Below are 25514 nucleotides of genomic sequence, written 5' to 3'. Positions count from 1 at the left end.
CCCTGCTGCTTTACACATGAGCTAACACTTGGAGACGCGCAGTGATGGACGAGCATTCACACGCTCATTAATTACCTATGGGGCACTTTAAATCCACTGTTTCACCTAACCCTCCTTGATAGATGGAGAACAGCGGGTGGAACCAAACTGTGAACACGGCCACCACGTCCTTTGCCTCAGTAATCAGGTTTTGTCATTTGAAATGGAGTAGGTGTGAATGTAAAGCTGGTAATATTAATTGTGACTGTAGTGACACAACTGAAGACCTTTGACGGGCCAGGACCCAAAAAATGGCATCCACAAAGTTTCTTCTTCTGAAACAAAGGAAGCTTGAACTAGGCTGCAGTAGAAATTTAAAGATCACTGGCTGGACAAGGTTTACTCTGTTTCATTGTTATCCCTATGTCATTCATTCCAAAAACTTTAAAGGTGCATTATGCAACTTTTTGTGTGGAAAGAAAAGTTGATATTTGTTGATATCTCAGTAAAAAATTAAATGTTGCCTTTTTTTTTCTTCAAAACTTTATTTTATTAACCTCTTACCACCCGCCTAAACCAAATGCATTCTGTCCGCTATTAGAGGCCTGTGTAACACCTCATTTGAAAGCTAAGACCCACAAAACTGACCTTTTTCCTTGCGTTGTTGCTGTGTTGTGTCACCTTTTTTATGTTATTTTTTCTTTCTTTTTTTTTTTCCATTTTTGTGACATTTTTGTTGAGTTTTTGTGACATTTTTGTTGATTTTTTGTCATTATTTGTCAATTTTTTGTTGATTTTTTGTCAGTTTTTGTTGAATTTTTGTTGAATTTTTGTTGAATTTTTGTTGAATTTTTGTTGAATTTTTGTCATGTTTTTGTTGCGTTTACATCCTTGTTTTCTTCTCATTTTTTGTGGCTGTTTTGGTGCTTTTTTCCCAAGAAGCTTTTTGATTAGGGTAGAGCCAAACTGGAGAAAATGGGATCCGTTCAGGTGGGAGTTAAGTACAAGTTTGGAAAATGTAGTGCCTGAAGGTGCTACTGAAAGTGAGATGTTGTAAGACTGTAATAAAACACATTTTCGGAAAACAGGTTTTAAAGGTGCATTATGTAACTTTTATATGGAAAAGAAAAGTTGATATTTGTGCGTATTTGACCTTGTAGTGACCCAGCAGCTGTATGAGTGGTCAGCATGGTGCCTTTACTTCTGATCACGGTGGTCTCTAGGACGCTCCAGGATCAAATGTTTGGAAGGTTTCCAGTGCTGACGGAGCCTCTCACCAGAAAACCTACAAAACAATTTATCCTGGAGCGTTTTAGAGACCGCCGTGATCAGAAGTAAAGGCGCCATGCTGACCACTCATACAGCTGCTGGGTCACTACAAGGTCAAATACGCACAAATATCAACTTTTCTTTTCCGCATAAAAGTTATGAAATGCACCTTTAAAACCTGTTTTCTGAAATTGTGTTTTATTACAGTCTTGCAAAATCTCACTTTCAGTAGCACCCTAAATTTTCCAGTCTTGTTCTTAATAATATGAAGTTTTGAACCAAAAGAACAAACAAAAAAAAGGCAAAATTTATTTTTTTACTGACATTTCCCACAATGATCAAATTTAATCATACATTTAAACCTGACTGTCCATTATTCAGATTTTGCTGTCAAAAATATAGAACATTTTTCATACATTGTTTTTATATGAAAACATTAAATAAAAAATTTAATATCTATCATAATATCTACTGCAAAAGCTTGAAAGTGATATCTGTAAGTGTTATTCCCCCCCTAAGCATACTTTTATCAAGAGTTAAAAGGTCAAATCATCAAATTATGATCATATTGTCAACTGTTTGAAGCTGTTTGGTGGATTTTTAGAATTTAGAAATGCATGGCTACTACTATCTGAAACGCTTGGAGGCGCCTTACCGTCGAAGCAGTACACATGCAGCACGGTGTGGGCCTTCTTGCGGTTGGCCGTCCACTCCAGCAGACAGGGCGGGTACGTCCTGGCGTACTCCGGGCCCAGGGGGAGCCGCTGGAGGGCCTGGAGCAGACGGTGCTGGCAAACGGCGTTGTAGCCTTCTGGGCCGTAGTCCGAAACAAACCTACGACAACAGTTTAGGGAAAATGAGTAATCCGTTGGGGGTAATGTGATGACAAGAGATTCTAAAGAGACCATTTACTCCTCAGGCAGAGGGCAGGTCGGAATTATATGCAGTAGTTACCTTTTCAATGAACTGTCTCTGAGGCGCGGTGAAGGCAGTTTTAGGCGATTGTGTTTGTGGAGTCAGTGTCTCCGCATAAGGCCGAGCATTACCGGCTGGCATAGGGCTCCAGACTATCATTTCAAGTTGCATTGGTGCGCCTAAGTATTTTCATTTAGGCGCACGAGGGCACAACTTGGGCGCACCACTTAAGAAATGCTGCCAGTATTTATTATTATCTTTGCTCGCTCAATTCATCTTCCATATTCATACATGTTGCATAGTAATAAATAACATGTTTGCGTGCATCAGTCTCATTTGTCCGGTGAACAGTGACATTTTAGTTTTAACATCACACAGCTCTAAAGGAGAACAGACTGTTATAAGAGCTGTTCAAAATGTGGCTTGTTTTTAAAAGGTGCAGAACTCAAGGATGAAGCAGTAAATTGTATCTTACTCCATTTGAAAATAGTTGTTTGTTGTATTTACATTTCTATCCTCAAGTTGTTTTAATTAACTGATTACTTAATTTGAGTATCTTTAACAAGTTTGGCTGTTTATTACATTTATATACAGGTGCTCGTCATATAATTAGAATATCATGAAAAAGTGCATTTACTGCTGTAATTCAACTTAAAATTTGAAACTAATATACGATAGATTCATTACATGCACAGTGCCATAAGTCAAGCCTTTGTTTGTTGTAATGTTGATGATCATGGCTTGCAGTCCATTTTCAAAATAATCTTATTTTCTAAGATTTTTAATTTGGGGTTTTTACAAGCTGAGCCATAATAATGAACATTCTAACAATTAAAGGCTATACATATCTCACTTTGCATTAATGAGTCTATCATATATTAGTTTCACAGTTTAAAGGAACAGGCCACCGTTTTTCCATACTGAGATATGTTCTTACCTGAGCTTAGACGAGTTGATGCGTACCTGACTGGTCTTTGTGCGTGCGCTCAGTCAAGCAAAACGACCAAAGATGTTGTTAGCATTTAGCCTCTCCCAGCATATTCCTATGGCTCCAAACGGCGGTGAAGTTAGAAGCGACCACGCTCTTCTACGGACACATTCTCAGTATGGAAAAACGGTGGCCTGTTCCTTTAAGTTGATTAACAGAAGTACATGCACTTTTTCATGTTATTCTAATTATATGACGAGCACCTGTAAACGATTTAATTCATTAATGTATTTATTTAATTCATAACTGACGAATAAAGTAAGGGGAAATTGAAATGTCGGTTTACCATCTGTGATCGGATCTGGGCTCGAGACCAAAAGTTACTTTCACTTCTGAACAGACGTTTGCTCAGAGGCAGCACAGCGGACAATTGATTTGGGGATCACTTCCTGGACGATTTACGTTATGTTTTAACCCTGGAAACAAGATTGAACCTGGACCTGGACACGTGAGGAGATTACGGCGAGGGCTGCATCTCTCACGTCTTCTCCTCACGACTCTAAACGGATTCACCTGGACTTCATTCTTTTCCCGGTGGATGTAACTCCGGACCTGCGGTTTATTCTGCTACAGCTGGACAGGTTCAACATGTCTAATTATCTTACTGCCATGTTTTCTAATTCACAAAAATACTTTTAACTTGGTTTCCCAAAGCAACTTCAGTAGCTAGAAAAGCCCATGTAAAAGGCTGTGATATTTAGTCAATAGTTTATTAAGTCGATGCCTCTAAAACAAAACAAAACAAAACAATTATTTTTTACACATCTACAGTGGGGGAAAAAAGTCCCATAGACTTCTATTGGATTTTGGCCAAATACTTTTTTTCCCAATGTATAAGATAAGATAATCCTTTATTGATCTCACAAAGGAGAAGATCACTCAGAGTTAATAAAGTGCAGCTGATACAGAGATTATTGCACATGTTATTTCACAGTCTTATTGTACAGTCTGACAGCAGTGGGGATGAAGGCTTTGCGGTAGCGCTCCGTCCTGCACTGAGGGTGTCTCAGTCTGCCACTGAGAGAGCTGCTCAGCTCTTCTACAGTCCCGTGCAGTGGGTGGGAGGTGTTGTCCATGATGGAGGTGAGCTTGGCTAACACCCTCCTGTCCCTCACCTCCTCCACAGAGTCCAGGGGGCAGCCCAGGACGGAGCTGGCCCTCCTGACCAGCTTGTTCATTCTGTTCTTGTCCCGCTCTATGCTGCCCGGGGCCCAGCATACGGCAGCGTAGTGGAGAGCAGAGGCGACCACAGAGTCATAAAAAGTCCTGAGCAGAGGCCTGCTCACTCCGAAGGACCTCAGTCTCCTCAGAAGGTGGATGCGACTTTGGCCCTTCTTGTACAGGGCGTTGGTGTTGTGGGACCAGTCCAGTTTATTGTTGAGGTGAACACCCAGGTACTTGAAACTGTTCACCTCCTCAATGTCCTCCCCCTGGATGTTCAGCGGTGTGTGCGGTAGTGGCTTCCTCGTGAAGTTGATCACCATCTCCTTCGTCTTACTGATGTTCAAGCACAGGTGGTTGCGCTCACACCAGTCCACAAAGTCTATGATGACTGACCGGTACTCCAGGTCGTTCCCCTTAGACACACAGCCCACGATGGCGGAGTCGTCGGAGAACTTCTGGAGATGACAGCTGTCCGTGTTGTATGTGAAGTCCGATGTGTAGATGGTGAAGAGAAACGGTGAGAGGACGGTGCCCTGAGGGGCCCCGGTGCTGCAGACGACCACCTCAGACTCACAGCTGCGCAGCCGCACATACTGTGGTCGGTCCGTGAGGTAGTCCATGGTCCAAGCAGTGAGATGTTCATCCACTCCCGATAACCGACGCTAATGATGAAAATTTTGCTGAAATCGTGAAGTTAAAGTCTGTGTTGTCCATGTTGTTCCTGAGGTTGTGTGTATGGTCTGAAGGAATGAGGAGTCTGTCTTTTTCATTACTTTAGTGATGTAAAACGCTCATCTGAATAAATTCTCCTTTGTGTTAGAGTTATGCACATCCTGATCAGTGTTGACAGTGATAAAATGCATGTAGCCTGATAAATGAACAAACTTCTTGGTGACAGAAAAAGAAATAAAAAGACAATAAGAAGTTTAGTTTAGAAGTTTAGTTTCTCTGGTTTCAACCGGGCCGAGGCATTTTGTTGACAACTCACAGCTGGACACGTGTTGTAAACATTTCACTGTGAGCCATATGTGCACACTCACTGCGCAGCTGTCGGGCTCGGTCTGCGGTCTGGGTCGCTTCAGTGAAGATGTTGCTCTTAACAGGTGAGACGAGGGCAGACGAGAAGAAACCTGAGCAGACAAGTGGTCGCCCTGCCCCACCAAACAGCCACAGGACGCTGTGAATCCACCGTAAGAGGATCCAAGTCTAACCTAGGCAAAACTAAACCTGTTTCAACCAGATCTTAACGAAGACTAAAGGAGTTTCAGTCCTGTCTGAACTAGGACTCAACTGAAGTGCCAAAACAAAAAGATGACGAAAAAAAGAATTGACTGTCTCAAACGGGAGCTTAAATGTCTTACTTGAGCAGGTACTTGGACAATCGTTGTGAGGGGAGGAACGCAGAGAGGCAGGAGGTGAGCAGCAGCCAACCACGATCCGAGTTCAAGTCGTTAGGATTCCTCCACGACTTCGGAGAAACAGGAATGTGAGTGTCATTGTTTGGAAGAGAAACTACAATTAAGTCACAACTGGATTTGTAAGGGTCAATTTTGTTTCCGAGAAGCATTATTGGGAAATAAGTCTACTAAGGTTTGGCTTGATGGGACACAAATGATGTATTATGTAGATATAAAATGTACATATAAAAAACGGGGGAGGTGCTCGAGCTCCACCTGGGCTCCATCTCGTCCCTGATCACAACATTATAACAGAATAGTCATTATTTGATATGTTTGTGTGGAACACACCTGATTGATGACCTGTGCCAGGATCTCGTCTCGGAGGTGAGGATGAGCCAGTCCTCTCTGGATGATGTAGTTTCCAAACAGGTTCTCCTGGGCTCCGTTTAGGTTGGGATCACCCATAAACCTCAAAATCTGACAAAAACACAGACACTCTTTTAGCTCAGGTTGTCAGGTTGTTTTATAAAACAGTGAAGATGGCGGCCGCGACACAACGATCTTTCACCAAAGAAAAAAAAAAGAGTGGTGCGCACTAAATGGGTGCTGCTGTCGGATTCTCTCTCATCGAATGCAATTTCTCCATCTGTGAGATCAATAAAGTACCATCATCATCATCATATCCATCGACACAAGTGAAGAAGAACTCTGCATTAGTTCACTGTTAGTTCACTCAGTGCATCAGACAGTTCCTCTGGTTTTCTTTTTAATGGACATGTCTTCAGTCATGTCTGTGACAGTAACAGCACATGCTTTACTGTACAAAATGTGACCTCTTGATGAAATTACTGAATATTTTACTTTGTTTGTAAGTTTGCATGGTCAGGCGTATCAGACTTAAGGCCTATGCATACTCCACAAGACGTGAGAACTTTGACGTCTGACGTCAATTAGTTCTTGCAGCTCCTGTTCGGCAGGTCTTGCTGACGCATCAGCTCAGCAGAACTTTTGTCGGCAAGGCTGCGAGAGCTCTGGCTGTGATTGGCTGGATTTTTAGTGGGCGGGGTTATTTTGGCGGAAGCAGGAAGCGAGAATCCAATGTTTACGTCCTAACACCGGTGCGGAAAACGGAGACAACATGGACAGTTTTGCCGCACCGCTCAAAGCAGTAAAATACTTCGCTGAAGGATTACAAGGACACACACATGGCAAAAAAGTCTTGGGGAGAAACACGCGGACGTTTTGGGCGAGGACGAAGAGGAAACAGAAGAGCCTGGCGCTGCCTACGTGAAAGAGGCGAGTGATAAAGAAAAAAGTGGTTCAGGCTCGTGGACAGAGGAATACCAGGCTTATAAACCTTAGACCCTTCATCAAACACTGGGAAACGTCACCAACATGTTCAGTGAAGGTTCTTGGATGGACAACTTGTACTGAGCTACACAGACGTCAAACAACATGGTTTTACCGAGTGACACGGAGGTAAACTTTTAACGTTACGTTTTCTTACATAATAAACCAGCGGGAGATGTGTGCTAAACATTAAGTCAACATTCAAATAGTTTGCAATCGTGACTGATACATTTTATAATAGTTTGAAGTGAAATGGCTCGTTTTATTTCTGTAATTCCTTGATTGTTTTGGCTGCGGAAAAAGGGGGCCTGGCAGTTTCGTCAGAAACACGTCTTGTGGAGTATGAAATGTCAGAGCCCAGACGAACTTTGTTCTCGTTCTTTTTGCCTTTGCCTTGTGGAGTATGAAGAGGCCTTTAAGAGTCACATGACTTTCTGCCTGCTGATGATGTCATGTTGTGCAACATTACCAGAATGAAGATGTTCACAGCTCCGTGCCTGAGCTCCTCGTCCATTCTCAGAAGTGAGTTTTCAAGTGGAGCGGTCAACATTCCAAACAGAGGGTCCTGTCAATCACATGAAGGGTATACAGATGATGCCATTATCACAAAGTCCACTTAACATGCGCTAACCAAATCTGTATATTACTTTTCAACATTGTTTTCTCATGTTGGAAATGTCTATGTGTCCAATCAAGGCTGCCAGCAGAGGGCGTACGGACAGGAGTGAAGCCGTTTAAACGAGGCTAAACCCAATAGCTCAGAGCTGTTTGTAAGACTTGCTTTGTAATGAAGGAAATGTGAGCAGTGAAACAACAGTCTGGCGAAGGTGTAATGCTTTTAGACCACAGAGGCGAGCTTCTTGGAGAAATAGGACACGACTTAATGACTCAATTGGGTGGAGGGAGGGAGGCGGGAGTGTTTTGACCTGAATATTCAGAGTTAGTCAGACGTACAACAAACAAAACACCATTCCAGGTCAGGGATGTCACGATTCAACATTTTCGAGCCTCGATTTTGCAATTTTACATTTTTACAGAACAAACACAGCTGCACACGGTTCTTTTGGGACTCTTCCTTTGGCCGTGTAACCGGTTCATCTTGACGTCCCTATTCCAGGTCTGCTTTTTTCAATAGGGGAAAAAAACAATACAAGGATGAAGCTCAAAGAAGTCAATGCAGCCTAATGTTCCCGTCCAGGACGAAAGAACGAGGCTGTGGTCAAACGTCCATCAGTCAGGGCACCGGGGCGGACATTTGGACACAGCCGTTGGTGACTGATCGTACCCTGAATATGGCGCGGACGTAGTGTGTCATGAGGTAGTTGTTGATGTCCAGAGGCAGAGTGAGCTGAGGTTCCACCAGGACTGTGGGCGCCTGCACCACGGCCAGGCAGTCGGAGTGCATCTCGGTACCCCCTGTAAACACACACACTTATCATGATATTTTACTTACAATTTGATCATTATTTTCTGTCCTCTTTGGGGAGAGTTCTTTTTTGTACGACTATTGCGATATCAGTCATTTGAGATGTGGATATCGAATTAGCTGATATTGCGAGAACAAAATCTAAAGTTCGATATTTTGAGGCCGGAAACCATCACAATAAACGATATTGTTCTAAATGCTAAAGCTTAAAAACAAAGCTCTGTTTGTAAAGTACTTAAAGGGACTATACAGAGTTTAAAAATGTTAAAATGAAGTATTTTCCTCCCCCTACATGTTCCAACAATGTCCTGATGTTTAGAATGAGCTCAGACCTGTTCACCACAACTGCCTCTACAATCCTGCACTGTCACTCAAAAAGGTGTTAATTCGGGTCCGAAGTGCCGTCATGCACGAGCTTAATATAGAAGCTGCAGTTACACGTATGACCTGAGGTGGCAGTAGTGAGTATAAAATGGCGAACTTGCATCTAGCCCCTTTAGTCTTCAAATATTCCACAATGAACATGAAATACAATGAGACACAATTTGCTTTGGGTAAAAAAAAAAACATTAGAAAAATTGGGATAAAATGCAAATAAATGCACTGACGATACATATTGATCACAAAAATATATTGTTTCTCTGTCATTCATTAAACCATAAGTGGATATGGTAATTATCGTGACAGTTGGACTCAAATAGTGCAGCCCTACATAATGAGTAAGCAGCGCCATGTTTACGTTTGATGTTTTGAAGTAGGAATAGCAATTTTGTGACAGGCCGACTCCCAAATCCCAGCCGCAGACCCGCTGGAACAAGGCTATTTTTAGCTGATAACCGTGGTTACCTGAGGCGGCCTGCAGCAGAGCAGCCAGTTCTGCAGGGATGGGCAGAGTGGTCACGTTCACCACTTCTCTGTTGATGCGATCCTACAGACCAAAGGCCAGAGCATTAGAAAATACATGCAGATGTAGAAACAGCTCGAACAGTCAGGTCAGACTCTGTTAAGCTTCACTATGTTCACAATATTTATGTTCATTCTGAGTTTAGGCCTTAATTATGAATCATGTATGAGTCATTTTACGGTGAGAGACTGTTTTTTTCATTCAAAAATGTAATAAATCAGGAAATCTGGGATTTTAAAAAGTCCAAAACTGGAAATTTTTAACTCTGTAGGTCAAGGATCTCCAAGCAGTAGCTCAGGAGCTACCAGTAAATCTCCAGCCCTTTCTCGGTCGCTCGCCAAAGACTTTCTACATTTCCATGTACACTTGTATTTTAGAAGCATTTTCTTTTTATTCTGAACATGCTGGACCCAGTCTGCAAACATTTGGATTAGAGCTCGACCAATATGAGTTTTTCTAAGGCCAATGCCGATTTTGGGGGATTTTTATTGTAAAAACATAAATACATTTTGTGTTATTACTTTGCGTTATTTTGTGCAGCAAGAATTCTCCAGGTTCTGTGCTTGAAAATGACATGCATCATGTCCATATTGAATGAGATATAACATGTATTTAACAAACTTGTAGCTAACTAATTTCCATCGCGATGTTTCTCTGTCCCCCTGAGGCCTTGGGAGTTGTGGGAGGACACGTTTTAAAGCCCTGCAAAAAGCAGGAAGTCGGTCGGTCACTTTTCTGTTATTGTAAAATCCCCAAATATCGGCCTCTAATGTCAACTTCTAATTTGGGTAAATATAGTTAAGTTTATGGACAAAAAGCTCAAGTCCTTTTCTTTAAGATATCATCTTGGCTTCTAAATCTTCTAAAACTCCAACTAACCGCATTTTACACTTGTGTCTTTGAAGCAGTTATTGTGTAAAAGCAGCTCCTGGGTAAAAAAGGTTAGATACCCCTGCTGTAGCTGCTGCTGTACTTATGTGGAGATATTGTCGCCACAATGTGAGAAAAATCTATTTGTATGTAAAATGATAACATTTCCTATATAAATCTACGGGGGAAAAACATTGAATCTGAATAATTAATGTTTAATACAATCCCTTTTCTTGTTATGAACAGAATTTTAAGGACGTTTGACCTTCGCAAAGATAGAAGATGATTTGTTTTCATTTTGGCAGTGGTAATCAATTTATTTTCTTGTGCACTGTTGTGTGTCTGAATTGAACACATTTTCCTCCAGCAGGAAGTGGAGAAGAGGTTTGTGTACATGTGAGAATTATTCTGATATTACATCATAAAAAGTGTCTGTTGGACTCACCTCCTCGGCTTGCCTGGCAGGCTCCACTACTGTCTGACAGAAAGACATGAAATAGACATCATACTTGAGCACACAGCGGGCGGGGAGTGAGTTTCAGCGGTGCACACATACCCTCATGTAACGCTGGCGGTTCATGATCAGCAGGCAGAGGGAGCGCAGCTTAATCAGGTTCTTCCTCTTTTGGGCAAACTTTTTCCTGGAAATTAGAATGTGAATGTAAGAAATCCCCCCCACCTTTCATAACAAGTTCCCATGGTCTTGCCCTGAGAGGTCTGACCTTGCCTTCGCAGTGCAACCGTAAAACTGTGAAGTGATTACTTTTAAAGTCAGTCAATGCAAATGAGCGTTTTAATGCCTGTCCGTTATGGCGTGCTGTCAGAGTGATGGATGAGACGGGCTGTGACTCCTTTGGCCTTGTCTCCTTACGTCCAGGACAGAAGCAGTGGCCTGTCACCCTGTTCCCACAAATGTAACCCCCACGCCCAGAGCTCTTCCCTGCTATCAGGGGGCTATGCAAATATGCAACGTCCCTCATGGACTGTGGAGCCACCAAGGCTGAACGTTTAGCAACATCGAAGCAGAAATGATTTGGCTGTTGTCTGCTGAGATTATCAACACTCCTATAGATCCTTTTCTCAACATCACTTTGCACTCTATTCTAGATTCTGCAACTCTCAGCACTGTTGATCCTGAAGTTGTTTTAATTTGAGTATATTTAAAATATGGCTAGACCATTTATTATGTTTCTTTTATTGTGACTCATCAATCATTGTAATTTACAGTGAGGGGGAAATTACTATGTAGAAGAAGATCTTTATTTATATAGCGCCTTTCACAGACATGGTCACAAAGCGCTTTACATGATACAATTGTACATTCACTCCATACTCGGTGGTGGTAGCTTCAGTTTCCCCTGGAGGAGACTGTCAGAAGCGCTTTCGCGACTACACACGTCTGCGCCAACGGACCCTCTGACACCACCATACATTCACTCACACACATCATTCACCCTGGCCTATTGTGCATGTTTTTAGTGGTAGGGGAAACCGGAGTGCCCGGAGGAAACCTACGCAGACACGGGGAGAACATGCAAACTCCACACAGAAAGGCCCCGTGCAGCTGTAAAGGTTTTCCAAAGCTAATTTATAAACGGCAGCTCTCTGAATGGTTCTGTGGTCTCACAGTAATTACCCAGAGAAAAAGGAGAGTAAAATCAGATGATTTCCATGTGCTTAGCTTTCACTTTTGGACAGTTTGCACAGGCAGCAGCGCACATTTTTGCATATTTGCTTTTGGGACTCTTCGCGGACAATTAACTTCATGTTTTAACCATGGAAATAGAAAATGGGAGATTACAGGGCAGACTGGATCTGTATTTCTCTGTTCTTCTCTGACATCCTGGTCACCTTCAGGCCAACCCTAAAATGCCCGCCAACCTCATTCTTTCTCTGTTGAAACACAGTTTCTCCTGCTCGTCTGGACATGCTGTGTTTGTCAACAGCATGTCCAGTGTCTGTGCGTTAAAAAACGTTTCTTAACGCCACGTTTTGAAATAATGACAAAAACTTGGTATCCCTCCTGAGCTGAAAGCCATTGTAAAAGGCTATAATACTATAGCTTATTTAATTCCGATTGTTTACAATGCTGCAGCGATTTAGAATGGTTTCACTGTAATGGACGTTGCATGTAAAAATCTATTACTTTTCCCACCCCTAGTGTCTACTATAGAGGATCGCGTGTGGGTGGTGCACTATACTGCTTCACCTGACCTCTCCTCTCTCTCCGATATCCCATCCACTGTGCAGCTCTCGGGCTTTACAGTTGTGCAAGAAGTGTCAGAGCAAAGACAAGCAACTTACACTATGCACCACTGATGAGCGAGAGCTGCGATGTTAGAGTGGACATGATTGGCTGGTCTTTAATACGTGGTTATTGCTCATAGCTGAATGGGGTTAAATGCTCGAGGTCATGGATTTGCTTGTCCAGAGCGTTTGATGCATTGTTTTCTATGTAACAGGAATAGTACAGAATAATCAGCTTCCCCAACAATACAGCCTGTAGCATCTCATTTTAAATGTAGATTAACCTGGCAGGGTCTTGACGGAACATCCACCTCCGCTTTGGGCAACTTCTTCTTCTTAAGGCCTATTTATACTTTATAATACACAAGACTGCATATTGGCAAGTGACAAGACGAATAGGCCTTTGAGCAGCGGCTGTAACGGTTTGCCTGATATCTAAGAAGAGCGTGACTTTGTGCTGTCATATGTAACCACTAGTACTGGGACAAAACACTCGTTTGCAATATATCACGATACTTCTTTGTTGTGATACGGTGATACGTGTATCGCGCATCGGAAACTATGTATCACAAAATGAATCGCATGAAAGCACCAGGTATTTAGGGGTTGTATTTATTTCTTAGAGGTATATTTTTTATGCTTCTTTGTATTTTCCTACATTTTTACTTCTTTTGGGGCAGATGTGAGGCCATTTCAAACACTTCAAAGACAATAACAGTTTGATTTATTTTGGAGAATTATATTTTTATAAAAGTTTATGTCGGCTTAACTGTGAATAAATATGTTTGACAGTAAAATTGCTTTTGGCCTTGTTTATCCCAAAGCAACGTCAGAATGGAAAAAGGAAGAAAGTGTCTGTGCCGCTTCAGTGTGATTTATTTCGTTTAATATTTAGAATTGCATTAAATCTTATGTCATTAATGAATCGGAGTGAATCGAATAAAGTCTCAGGCCTACGCAAAAGAGCCCAAGTTTTAAAATGCTTCTGCTATTTGTGCTTTTCAAAATGTTTATCAACATCAGCCTGATTTGTATTTAATTCATACATTTTGGAAACTCAACTTGTGCTTTCCTATTAAGTTAATTCTGGGTAAAATAGCGTTTGTTATAATGGTAATTCATAAATGTAATACTTGGTGCATTGGAATATACTGTATCACAACATGTATCGCACCGGGCCGAGGCATCGTGATACATATTGGATCGTGACAAAAGTGTGTCGTCCCAGCCCGAGTAACCACCCAGCATAAAAAGGTTCATTATTTAATTTATAATATTTATCTAAATGTTTTGCAGATGTGGAAGCTACTGGCAGCTCCCAAGCTACAGTTGAGAGACTCCTGTAGGCCCCCCAGACAGAATCCACTGAGGGCCCCTTATCTCCCAGCCAAAGCTACAGCTACAGCTCTGCACTCCGAAAGCACAAAGTCACACATGTTTACCTGGCGATGTGTCCTCTGGCCCGGGCCTGGAGATGGATCATGCGCAACTTGAATTTGACAAAGTTCTTTTTGACGAAGTACATGCGCGTGTATCTCTGCAGGGTCAGAGCAGCCACGTTCAGCAGGCGGTCTCGCTTGGCCTCCAGCAGCTGGTAGAGCTCCTCCTTCAGGAAGATCTAAGCAGCACAAGCGTGTTCCATCACAAAAGTGTCAGTGTGTTTACATGGGCAGAGGACTCAGAGTCAGACTACACTTTCTGTTCAGGACGCAGTACATGACTTTACACTACTACTTCCAATGCAAGTAGTAGTAGTAGTAGTAGTGGGCGGTCCTCTGGAGGAAACACACTACATGCACAACTTTTTTACATTTATTTCGTTGTAAAATGTCTAATAATTTTTCATATTTTTTGGCACAGGGAGAAGGACGACTGAAAATTAGCACTGATTGGATCTGAACTGGATGGCTAGCACCAAGTCCAGAGGTAGGGCTGAACGATATGAACGATAAAATTTCATATCTCGATATTCATGCCAGATATCTCGATATCGATACGATACGATATAACTATGGGTTAGGTGAAAATGAAGCATTTTTCAGAAACATTAAATCATAATACAAGAGTGCAGTTTTCTTGATGAAAATCTATATCGTTTATATCTTGGTTTTTCAATTTTAATATTTTGAATGTTCATATCTCGATATATTTTATTTTGCAATATTGATATCTTGAATGTTCATATCTCGATATCGATACGATAACGATACATCTTTCAGCCCTATCCAGAGGCAACAAGGGCAGTATCAGTGATAAAAGACTTCTTGTTAAAGCAGTACTAAGTAACTCATACCCCTAGAGGCCATGAGCGCCACTGCAGGTCGTAGCATGTTGCGGTGACAAAGGGAGAGGGGGATATTGTACATCCTATTACACAATGGACACATTTTTTTCACTCAAACTTGGCTGTAAATACTGTTTAAGTGGTGCTATCCCACAGTTAGCTTTGCCCGTTAGCCTCTTAGCTTCTTCTTCGTGATTCCATTAGTGTGTATTGGTGACTCCGACCCGGAGGCAGCAAAGTTGTAATTGTGGTTTAATGACCAGAGACACCAGTGGGAGATGAAAGACCCCCCAATCATCCCATTAACACTTGTATTACCCCCAGAGGGACTACGGAAAGGATTTATTAAGGTAAACAACTTACTTAGCACTGCTTTAAATTGGACTAAAAAACCCAAAACATGCATGGTAGACCTATGCTTCTGACATATTGTCCCAGTGTGCACCTTTGCCTTAACCTTTAAAACATATTCATAGTTTTGCTAATATAAGTGTCAACACCTTCACTTTTAGACAAGCTCCAAAATCACGTAATATGTTAATTGTCTTTTACCAAACACATGGGAGCTGCTTCTGAATGAGGTCGCCAAAATTCAAAAACACAGTTCGGCAGCAGGGTAAGGTGTTTTCACTAAAAGGTGTGAGTAAGCAAAATCTCGAATTAATCCTAATTACTCCCAGCTCTTTATCGTCCAATGTGAGTTGAATGCCTCTCCAACAGGGAAACTGGGGGGGGGTTCACTCACCTTACTGACCCCCACTTGACACGAGCCCGGCCTGATGTGGGCAAGTCTGCGCAGCATTTGCACACAGTTCTCTCCATCGGCCGGCGGAGGCTCCACCAGACACAGCAAGCCCTTGTACCTGCCAGACACCACACACACGTTCAGTAATAAGGACTTATCATGAGTAGTAGTAAGAAAAGTGCACAGACCAAAGACATAAGGACGTTTTTCCTCAATTCATAATCTCTCACTTAAATAAAGCCGCAGACAAATTCAGACAATCGCAAGACATGATGGAAGTTCCAGGCGTCACAGGCGAGACCCCGACATGAGGTAAGGAGGCAAATACACATGATACTAGACAAGATGGTTGGACTGTTCGGATAAATGCCTGTGGGTGAAATCTTGGTTTCCAAGGCGCCACAGGAGTGGGTTAGATGCTGCAGTCTAATGGGCTCCACACACGGGAGGCGACAAACGACAGCAACTGGCAAAACTCATCGCTTCCTACATGAAAGTCAACACACGGGACGCCACAAAACTGCAACGGAAACTGCACACATCGCTCTGTGATCCCGCATGGATCACAAGTCACAAATTGGTTGAGCAATGAAAGTGGACGGTATTTTAGTGGAGATGATGGAACATATACAGCAGAGGTAGGCAACGTCAGGCCCATGGGACAAATCCGGCACTCCAGCACAGACCCTCTGGCCCCCAAGATGATTTGGAGAAATATTATTGTGCAAATAAGAGATGAAATACCTGTTAAAGTAATCTAAAAATGCGAAAAATAGTGTCTTTTTATAGTGTACTTTTTAAATATCCTTGCAGCACATCCCACTTGGGCATATATAATGTTAAACAGTGATTCTCAACTGGTGGGTCTGGACCCAAAAGTGGGTCACGAAACCATTTTCAGTGGGTCGCGAGTCTATTGGGAACTTTTATTGTGTGGAAAATACAATATTTTATACGATATATGACAGTTTTATTTAGGCCCTCGGCTTGTCATCCGAGGGCAATGGTGGGTCCCAAAGCCCTGGCACGTGGGAATCACTGATAAAATAGAAAATAGTTCTTTACTTCAGGCTACAATGTCGAGGTTCGGCCCTTGGGTGTTTTGGCAATGATGAAAATCGGCCCTCTGTGACGCAAACTTGCCGACCCCTGATATACAGTAATCATTGACGATTGTTTTAAATGGGGAAAACATTGAAGTAAGTTTTTTGTTAACAATCTGACTAATGTTGGGGAATTTAGAATGTTATTTAGTCAATTAAACATTTCTCAGTTTTCTAGTATCCAATCCAATGCAACTTTATTTATAGAGCGCTTTAAAGCAGTACTAAGTAACTTATTTACCTTAATAAATCCTTTCCGTAGTCCCTGTGGGGGTAATACAAGTGTTTATGGGATGATTGGAGGGTCTTTCATCTCCCCCTGGTGTCTCTGGCCAGAAAACCATGTTTGCAACTTGACTGCCACCGGTGCGGAGAAAGCAATACACACTAATGTAATCACGAAGAAGAAGCTAACATGCTAACGGGCAAAGCTAACTGCAGGCTAACGTCACTTTAAACAGTATTTACAGCCAAGTTTGAGTGAAAAAAAATATTTCTTTTGTATAATTGGATGCACAGTAACCCTCTCTCCCTTCGCCTTTCCTGTCTACTCTCCAAGACAATTAATAAATTAAAAAATCGTAACTTGCTACTACACCTGCAGTTGCGCTTATGGCCTTTAGGGGGAAGAGTTACTTAGTACTGCTTTAAAAAGCAACACAGTCGACCAAAGTGCTTTACACAAAACATAATGCTATCACATGAGTAAAGATAGAGATAGAGTACAGTAAAACGTTGATCCCCGGGGGTCAAATGCCAAACGGAAAAAATATGTTTTCAGGAGAGATTTGAAAACAGGGAGTGAATTAGTCAGTCTGATATTCAAAGGCAGCTCTTTCCAAAGTTTAGGACTAGCCACCGAAAAAACACGATCACCTCTCAGTTTTTTCTCAGTCTTAGGAACCACCAGTAGAGCCTGATCTGCTGACCTCAGTAAGCGAGAGGGGACATAGAGAACAAGGAGGTCACACAGGTACTGGGGGGCCAGGCCATGCAGACATTAAAAAACAAATAAAAGACAGGGAGCCAATGAAGGGATCGGAGAATGGGAGTTACTGTATGTGATCAAATTTCCATATAATATTGCGTCGCAAGCCCGTGTGTGCACGTCTACGTGGACAAGCGCGAAATTTCACATCCACGAATGTCGCCTGTCACGTAGCGGGCGGAAGGAGGGCAAAGAATCGTTTACGAGAAGGGCTTATACACCTCCCCGACCTCAGGAAGAGGCAAGTCGGAAAACTCAGCAAGTGTCTCCCGAGCTTTAAAGGCCACCGTTTCTAAATACTGAGATATGTGGCTTTGACGAGTTGATCCGTACCTGTCTGGTCTCTGTGCGTGAGCTCAGTCGTGCAGACCAAAGATGTTGTTAGCATTTGGCTTCTCCCAGTACATTCCTATAGCTCCAAACAGGGTGAAGTTAGAAGCGACCACGCTCTTCCACGGGCACAGAGACCAGACAGGTACGTATCAACTCGTCTAAGCTCAGGTAAGAACATATCTCAGTATGAAAAAAAGGTGGCCTGTTCCTTTAAGAGCAGGTCAGGATTTGGAATTGGCCTGGAGCTCTCACAGCAAGGGGGATGACACCTATGAAATCATGGTATAGCGGACGGACTATGGTTTATTTTGAAGTACTTCCTGTACAAACTGCGCCCTTTCCGGTAATTGTAGTTTCAATGTCTCTGTGAGGTTTGCCCATTTGCTTGTGGTGTGTAATTTACTCATGTTCTAGCTCTAACATGTAATGAAATAAAGACGGATATATCCAACCATGTTTCAGTCATTCAGCTGGGATGCTATACATGGTGCTGGGATATACGCACCCGCTGATCGATTATGGGCTTCTCTGAGTTCCAGTTGTTAAGCAACAAAATACAGGACGTACAGAGCGGAGGGTTTGAGCAGTAGAAGAAAAAAACAACCTACGTAAAGATTACTCAAAACTGCAAGCCAGATAACGCAGACTATACCCGACAATACATGTAACGGATTGGAAAAGTGTGTTCAAAACTGCGTGAATTCAAGAATGATGCTATAATAGAGGCTGACCGACCTGACCAAAAAGCTGTGGAAGTCCAGTCTGTAGGGGTAGCCATCTTTCCTGATCTGGATGGTCTCCATGATGCCAGAGTAGCGCAGTTGTGAACTGACCAGCTCCATGTCGAACACTCCGGCTTCCTGCACGAGACCGAAGTGAGTATAGGGCTGCACAATAACAATAACTCTTATATTGCAATATCCATATCGCAAGAAGGCACAATACATCCACCTGACTGAGATTATGACACATCTTTAAGCTTAACACAGCCTAAAACAAACACACAATAACTTCAAAACAGCACATCTTCCGTTCGAGTTAGGACTTTTTGTCAGTTGAGTCATGTTTTAGTTTTCATCCTGATTTAGTAATTCGTTATATGTTGATGCTTTGACACAATTTGACAAAACAAACAAATGGCTTACTTTTGTTTCGATTCAATAAAACATATTGCGTTGAAACGAAAAGTAAAATATCACAATATTCCGGGCTGTTGTCTCCCCCCCCCCCACCATATTGTCAGCCTCTGAGTCTGGGATGATTTCTGAGAAGGTCACAGCCTGGAGACACTGCACCACTGCAAACCACACACACACACACACACACACACACACACACACACACACACACACACACACACACACACACATGCACACGCCCACCAGCCCCCGGCTCCCACACTCATGTACCTTGTGATGGTTGGGTTTGATGCAGCGCACAAAGTAAGGGTTACACCTGCCACAGACACACCATTACACATAGAGTATTTCTAATTGGACACTTTGTACCCAAAACCTTTCTCCAGCAGAAGGACGAGGAACACAAGAAAGTCTAGCAGTTGCCGCATGCATCAAGGTTACTGATTCTATTACTACTACTACTACTACTACTACTACGAGGCGGCCTTCATGTGCATAAGTGTATGAACTAAAGCCGCACCTCTCCATTTTCTCGATGAGCTCCAGCAGGCTGTTCTGGAACTTGGCGCTGACCGTGTTGGCCTGATAGCGGCGCACTGAGCTGGTGCGGTGGGCCGACTTCTGCTGAGAGACCGACTCCGAGTGCTTCAGGAACAGGCTGGACACAAGCTGAAGAGGGACATAAACACATGAACACTGTTTGGACACACTTTGTCCACTTGAAGTACTTGGTGCTCTTCCAGGGAGAGTCTTGTTTGTTTGGGCAACTTTAGGGAAGACTATATTTCATTAAGAAGAAATGTGGGCATGGACTCAAAATCCCTGTTTGAATATTATGTAAGCGACATAAACACATGCAGTATGGCCATATTAGGAGCATGTGAGTAAAAGTTAAATAACCAAAAATATATGAAATATATTAAATGTATGTAAATACAACACTTGTATTCTCATCATTCCTCTAAAGTTCTCAGTCAAGCCCCGGCCCCCGGCTATCCAACATGGCATTGATTTCAATGTGCTCATTGTCATATGTCGTCATATGATAAAAAAAAATCTAATCTGACCAACCATCACAGTGGGAAGCTAGCGATACAAACATTAAGGAGAAAAAGTCTATGATGTAAAAATACATAATATTCAGTAAAAAATCATAAAATTGAGTGGTAAAAAAGTGGCATGTCACTCACAAACTTTGTTTTTACATGGTGCTCCATGAAAAAAATCCTTTTTGGGCCCAAGAGGATTTTCACCTGCAGAAACAGGAAGTGGCCACTAATCAAACAGGGGACGGAACTGGTGGTTCCCTCTCCAGATCTTATAATACTTCTTCCATCCTTTCAGTCCTGTGATATTCACTATAATGGCTGTAATCTTGGGGACGTCAGTCTAGTGTACCTTATAAAATCCGACTATACATTTGCAAATGAAGTGAAATTGACAGATCGGTGCGATGTCGGCAGTGAGGCGTTTGCTACGTTCCTACCCTCACCAGGGGTCATGAGTATGACTGAAAGGACAAGTTTGCGAATGCAAGTGGTCGTGGGTGCACCCTTAAAGATAGGGTGTGGAGCTCAGTCACCCAGGATGAGCTTGGAGTAGAGCCGCTGCTCCTTCGAGAGAAGTATCAGAAGGGGCTCCGGCATCTGTTCCGGATTCCTCCCGCCTTCCGGGCACATCCTATTGGGAGGAAGACCTTGGACACGCTGAAGAGACCATGTCTCTAAGGTGGTCTGGGAGCGCCTCAGGATCCCCCCAGAACAGCTGGAGGTCTGTGCATCTCTGCTCAGACTGCTGCCTCCGAACCCCGGCCCCAGATAAAACAAAAGAAAATGGATGGCTGGACATCTCCAGTAATTAATCCAGTAATAGCCCACCTCACGACAGATGAGCAGACATTAGCTACAGCTCCTGAGCTACAGGTTGTACAAACCTGTTCTGGAGAATGCACTGAACCAAACTCAAAAACACATACACATGTGACAGAGGTAAGAGCTGAGCTATCATTGTTTTTTCATTAATGTGAGCTATGGTGTTGTATACTGTATGGAGGCTAAAGGTTGCAAATGCTGACTCTGCCTTTATTTCTATTTGAGCAAAACGGACGACCAGGAAAATGAAGAAAAACTAGATTTGTGTCCATTTGCACCAAAAATATTAGGTTCATTTATTAATTAACATTGCAAACACTCTCCCAGCGGCTGGAACATTGATGCCTTTTATTTTGTCGGGACAACAGGGAGTGTTTCATTGCTATTAGCGGAGCTTTGACATCAATGTCACTGCAGGTTTCTGTTTTGTTTTTACGGCGGACCGGATTATTTGTTGTTATCTTGTGTAAAAGGCGAGTTTAGACGGAGCGTTTGTGTTTGTGATCGATCATGAGACTGACCCGAGAGATGACGAGACGCTCGCGCTGATCGGAGGAGTTATTTTGAGGCGTGGGACTTACCTGCACACGGAGCAGCTGGACGCGCTTTGAAGACGCGATGGTGACTTTATTAAAACCCTGGAGGGTTACACAACATTTGTTGCTTGCCCTGTTTCCACAAATAGTCACAGGAGGTTTGAAAAGTGGCTAAATCTGTGTCAAAGTTACGCTCGGATCAGCTCCTCCGCAGCGTTCCCCTCGGCCCGGGTTCCCGTTTGTTTACTTCCTGCACGTGAGTTATCATTTACACTAGTATGAGACAAATTCCTAACATGGGGAATATTTCTACTGCTACAGTTTCTAATAAAAACCCCGGCCTGTTTTATAGACCGGCTTTAATTTGCCTCCGCCAGCCGCAAACCCGGCCACTGTTAGAGACCCGGCTGCTAATGGAACACAGGCCAGTATTAGAGAATTTACGGTAATCTGAACGGTGTCTTACTTTGTTCTTGCTTTGGATGAAGAGGTCCAGAACATCTTGCCGAACCATATCGAAATTTTTGTCCAAAAAGTGGTGAACCTGTGCAACAAAGTTCAAAGATCATGCACATAAACAAACTCATACAGACAGCAGCACACGCGCAGAGGAGCTCCTTGCACACACGAACCTGGTAGGAGACTTTTCCGGCATAATGCTTTATGGTGAACTCTGGCAGTGGCATCTTTGGTCTGGCATAGAGGGGGTCGTTTCCATGGTGATAGTGGCACTTCTGTAGAAAGGTGTGGTCTGTGGCCTTAAGCACAATAATCATAGACCTTAATCGCATACAGATGAAAGTATGAAAGTCGTGAAGACATATTTGTGCAAAAACCTAACAAAACTTGACACACAAGTATTTTCGTAGAGTTTGACCGTTGTACCTGTGGAAAGCCACACTGGTCGTCGAGGATACGCAGTATTCCGTGAGGCTTGGCAGCGATGAGGTCCATGCAGGCCTGGTTATGGCTGAAGGGCTGCTGCTGCCACTCGATCTGCTCTCTCATGTACTCCTCCTGGGTGCAGCAAAGGGATAAGAACATCATCATTTGTAAACGGCAGAGATGAGGTCCTGCACACAAATTCTGCCTGTAAAAGTAAATGAACAGTCCCATAAAGTGAATGGCTCGAACCGGATCCCAATTATGAAAAGAGACAGATGTTTTTTTGTCCTGTTTTGTCATCAAATTTTTATACAACTTTACCAGGAACAAACTAAAAAAACAGCAGCAGGTGACCCCAGGGAGAGCCTTTGCACCAGAAGTCTTTGTCGTCAATCATTCATACGCACTTTTCAAAGGGTAAAAAACAGTCCCACTGTCATTTTGGCTCATTTTAATCCAAAGGCATGCCACACAGTGATTACGTCTTTGGTTAGTTAATTAGTTTTCTGGCTGGTGTCTTTCAAACCAATTATATAAAAAGAGCCTGTCTTCTGAATGACTCATTGCAATAAAGGAATCCCAAAGGTTCAGCATGCATCAAACACAAATCTCCTCAAATCACAAATGAAAAGAACCAGTGACCACCCTGGGAACAGACTCACATGCCAGCAATGTGAACCAAGCTCTTGCTGTTTTTAGACAGGGAACAGACTTTATAATAGAGGGCCCCCATTAGTTAAATCCAGGAGGTGCAACCATGGTCTCACCTGCTCCTCTTGGAAGACGACTTTAATGAAGAAAGACTGCAGAGACTCATTGGCATAGTTGATACAAAGCTGCTCAAAACTGTTCACCTGTAGTTCCTGGAGGGCACAGACAGGGGGCACAGGGTGAAACACAAATCATTTTTGAGGGGTTCAAAGCACAATAACGTCAGAGTAGTTGCGGCTTACTTGCAATGAACGCACAGAACCTTGTCTTTTCCCAATTTATTCATAATGGGGAATTTGAAGATAATGCAGTGGATAACAAGCAGGATTTAAAAAATATACTAATACACTAATGTGCACATAAAATCATTGTTATTTAAAGGGGACATACCGAGCAAAACTACTTTTAACGATACAAAGTTGCTCCTTTATACATACTGCAACATACATGCAGTAGTATTTTTCTACCTTCACACAGGCTTGAGTAATGCTGTTTACTTTGGTTATAATATATAGAATTAGTTCTCAAAGACCACAAAACATTGCATTGATCACGACAGCAACTATGATTTAGCATGCCAGAAGCCAAAAATGGTGGCTTGTAGCTTGTGGGAGGTATTATGCAAAATTAAATAAAAAATCTGTAGCTTAATACAATTTACTTCCCTTATCAAAAGCAGAAGTTGTGGTTCAAGCCACTTGCACATGTTTGAGTAATCTTCTAATCTTCCCCGGTGACTATTCTAAGTACACTGCATCTGTTTCCCCTGAGCTCGTCCTGTGGCAGTACAGTACGTAACCAGGAAGAGCTTTTCTTACCTTCAGATCTCTTACAACACTTGCACCGGGCTCACACCGACCACTGAATGGGTTTGGCACATATTTTGTTGTATTTGTATTATGTTTTGTGTACAGTGTGTATGTGCGGTGTGGAGCCCTCAGAAAGCTGCAGCTTCACAGGGTTTCACGCAATAACAAGTAGGTACACAGAGAAATACTAGTAAATGGTGCATTCATAGATACAGACGGCATCTCATCATAGAAGTGGGCGTGGCTTCGCCGAGGGGGAATATAGAATCTTCTGGGAAACAGTTTTCCCACTTTTTGGCCGTTTTCTGGTGAAATATAAACTTATTTATCCCATACAAATATAGTGAAGTGTAAATCAGGTCCATATGGATGTTTATTCACAGCAGATTGTTCAGAAGAAGTGAAAAAACGGCAGGTGTAGCTCGCGCTAGCTAGCGTTATCATTAGCACGATGCTAACATGTAGCATTAAGTTAGCATTCTACATTATTTATGTATTTATGGGCTGTTGAACCACTTTTCTCCTCTCCATGTCTTAGTATCTTTAGTTAGTAGAAAACTATATTCATAATTCAGCATTTGTTAAAGTAGTTTTTGAATAATAAGAGAAAGGTTACCTTCAATGAAGGTATTCGAGTCGTCTTCTGTACTCAGTGGTTGGAGTCTCGAACGTTTATAGATTTTTTGGAAGTTCAGATTTTTCGAAAGTTTCGATTCTTCTCCAAATTGTTTTCCCCTTAACTGTTTTGAACATGACAATATATGGGACCAGATATACCAATATATGGACGATTCCAGAGATGCCGTCTGCATCTATTCTAAGACGCCGAGCTAACCCACTCCATGCCTGCTCCTTTCTGCTGCTGCCCTCATAGATCCATATGATCCAAAAACAACCCTATGTATGTTTCCTCTTCCCGGGAAGCTTCTATGTGGCCGCGTGTCACTGTCTTGCAAATGGTTTACACGGCAGCTACCAACTTATGCTAGCTCGGCTAATGTAGCTAACTGATTTTATTCTGAAATTCACCAGATCATCTTCCCTGACTGGCGCCTGACTTCCTGTTTGGCTCCTCTCATCTCTGTTCAGCAGAGTGAGCGTCCATCGCAGAGCACCGACAGGCGAAAACGGCAGCTGAAGCGTCTCTAACAAAGAGCAACATGCTGCATCACGCTCTGAGGCAAGTCTGACACGTCCCGGTAGGCACGCTGCAAAGGTTTGTTGTGAAGGGGAGTGAGGAGAACCGAGGGAGGTGAGGCTTATGTTGAACCAGGAAATAAGGCAAAGGGAGAATTTGAATAAGAAGTTGTAAATCAATATTGCATGGCTTCGTGCCCCTGGTAGGGTCTCCCAGGGCAAACAGGTCCTAGGTGACAGGTCAGACAAAGGGCGGTTCAGAAGCCCCTTATGAGAGACCAACAGGCCCGGTTCATCATGAGGCCATCCTTCTGTGGACCCACCACCTGCCTGAGGAGCCATAGGGGCTGGTGCAATGTGATTTGGGCGGATGGATGGATGGATGGATGGATGGATGGATGGATGGATGGATGGATGGATGGATGGATGGAAGATAGTGATGAAGATGTGTCTGAAGAAGC

At 42.8% G+C, this 25514-nt stretch overlaps 1 protein-coding gene across 1 annotated transcript in view; it reads right to left on the bottom strand.

Moving 5' to 3' along the window:
- Positions 1 to 25514, bottom strand: part of myo15ab (myosin XVAb) — a 125365-nt gene that overhangs the window by 60588 nt on the left and 39263 nt on the right. The window contains exons 21-37 of the mRNA XM_079553628.1: positions 23164 to 23259; positions 22397 to 22528; positions 22144 to 22269; positions 21978 to 22055; positions 19625 to 19773; positions 19375 to 19420; positions 18701 to 18825; positions 15542 to 15659; positions 13955 to 14130; positions 10822 to 10906; positions 10711 to 10743; positions 9338 to 9419; positions 8351 to 8481; positions 7535 to 7630; positions 6064 to 6192; positions 5677 to 5783; positions 1904 to 2082 (exon numbers count right to left, since the gene is read on the bottom strand). Coding sequence (XP_079409754.1) covers positions 1904 to 2082; positions 5677 to 5783; positions 6064 to 6192; positions 7535 to 7630; positions 8351 to 8481; positions 9338 to 9419; positions 10711 to 10743; positions 10822 to 10906; positions 13955 to 14130; positions 15542 to 15659; positions 18701 to 18825; positions 19375 to 19420; positions 19625 to 19773; positions 21978 to 22055; positions 22144 to 22269; positions 22397 to 22528; positions 23164 to 23259 — 1888 coding nt within the window. The remainder of the gene's footprint in view (positions 1 to 1903; positions 2083 to 5676; positions 5784 to 6063; positions 6193 to 7534; positions 7631 to 8350; positions 8482 to 9337; positions 9420 to 10710; positions 10744 to 10821; positions 10907 to 13954; positions 14131 to 15541; positions 15660 to 18700; positions 18826 to 19374; positions 19421 to 19624; positions 19774 to 21977; positions 22056 to 22143; positions 22270 to 22396; positions 22529 to 23163; positions 23260 to 25514) is intronic.

The sequence above is a fragment of the Gobius niger genome (genome assembly GCF_951799975.1).
Source record: "Gobius niger genome assembly, chromosome: 3".
NCBI classification, from domain to species: domain Eukaryota; kingdom Metazoa; phylum Chordata; class Actinopteri; order Gobiiformes; family Gobiidae; genus Gobius; species Gobius niger.
Note: the sequence above shows the minus strand (reverse complement) of the source record. Positions and strands in the feature narration are given on the sequence as shown.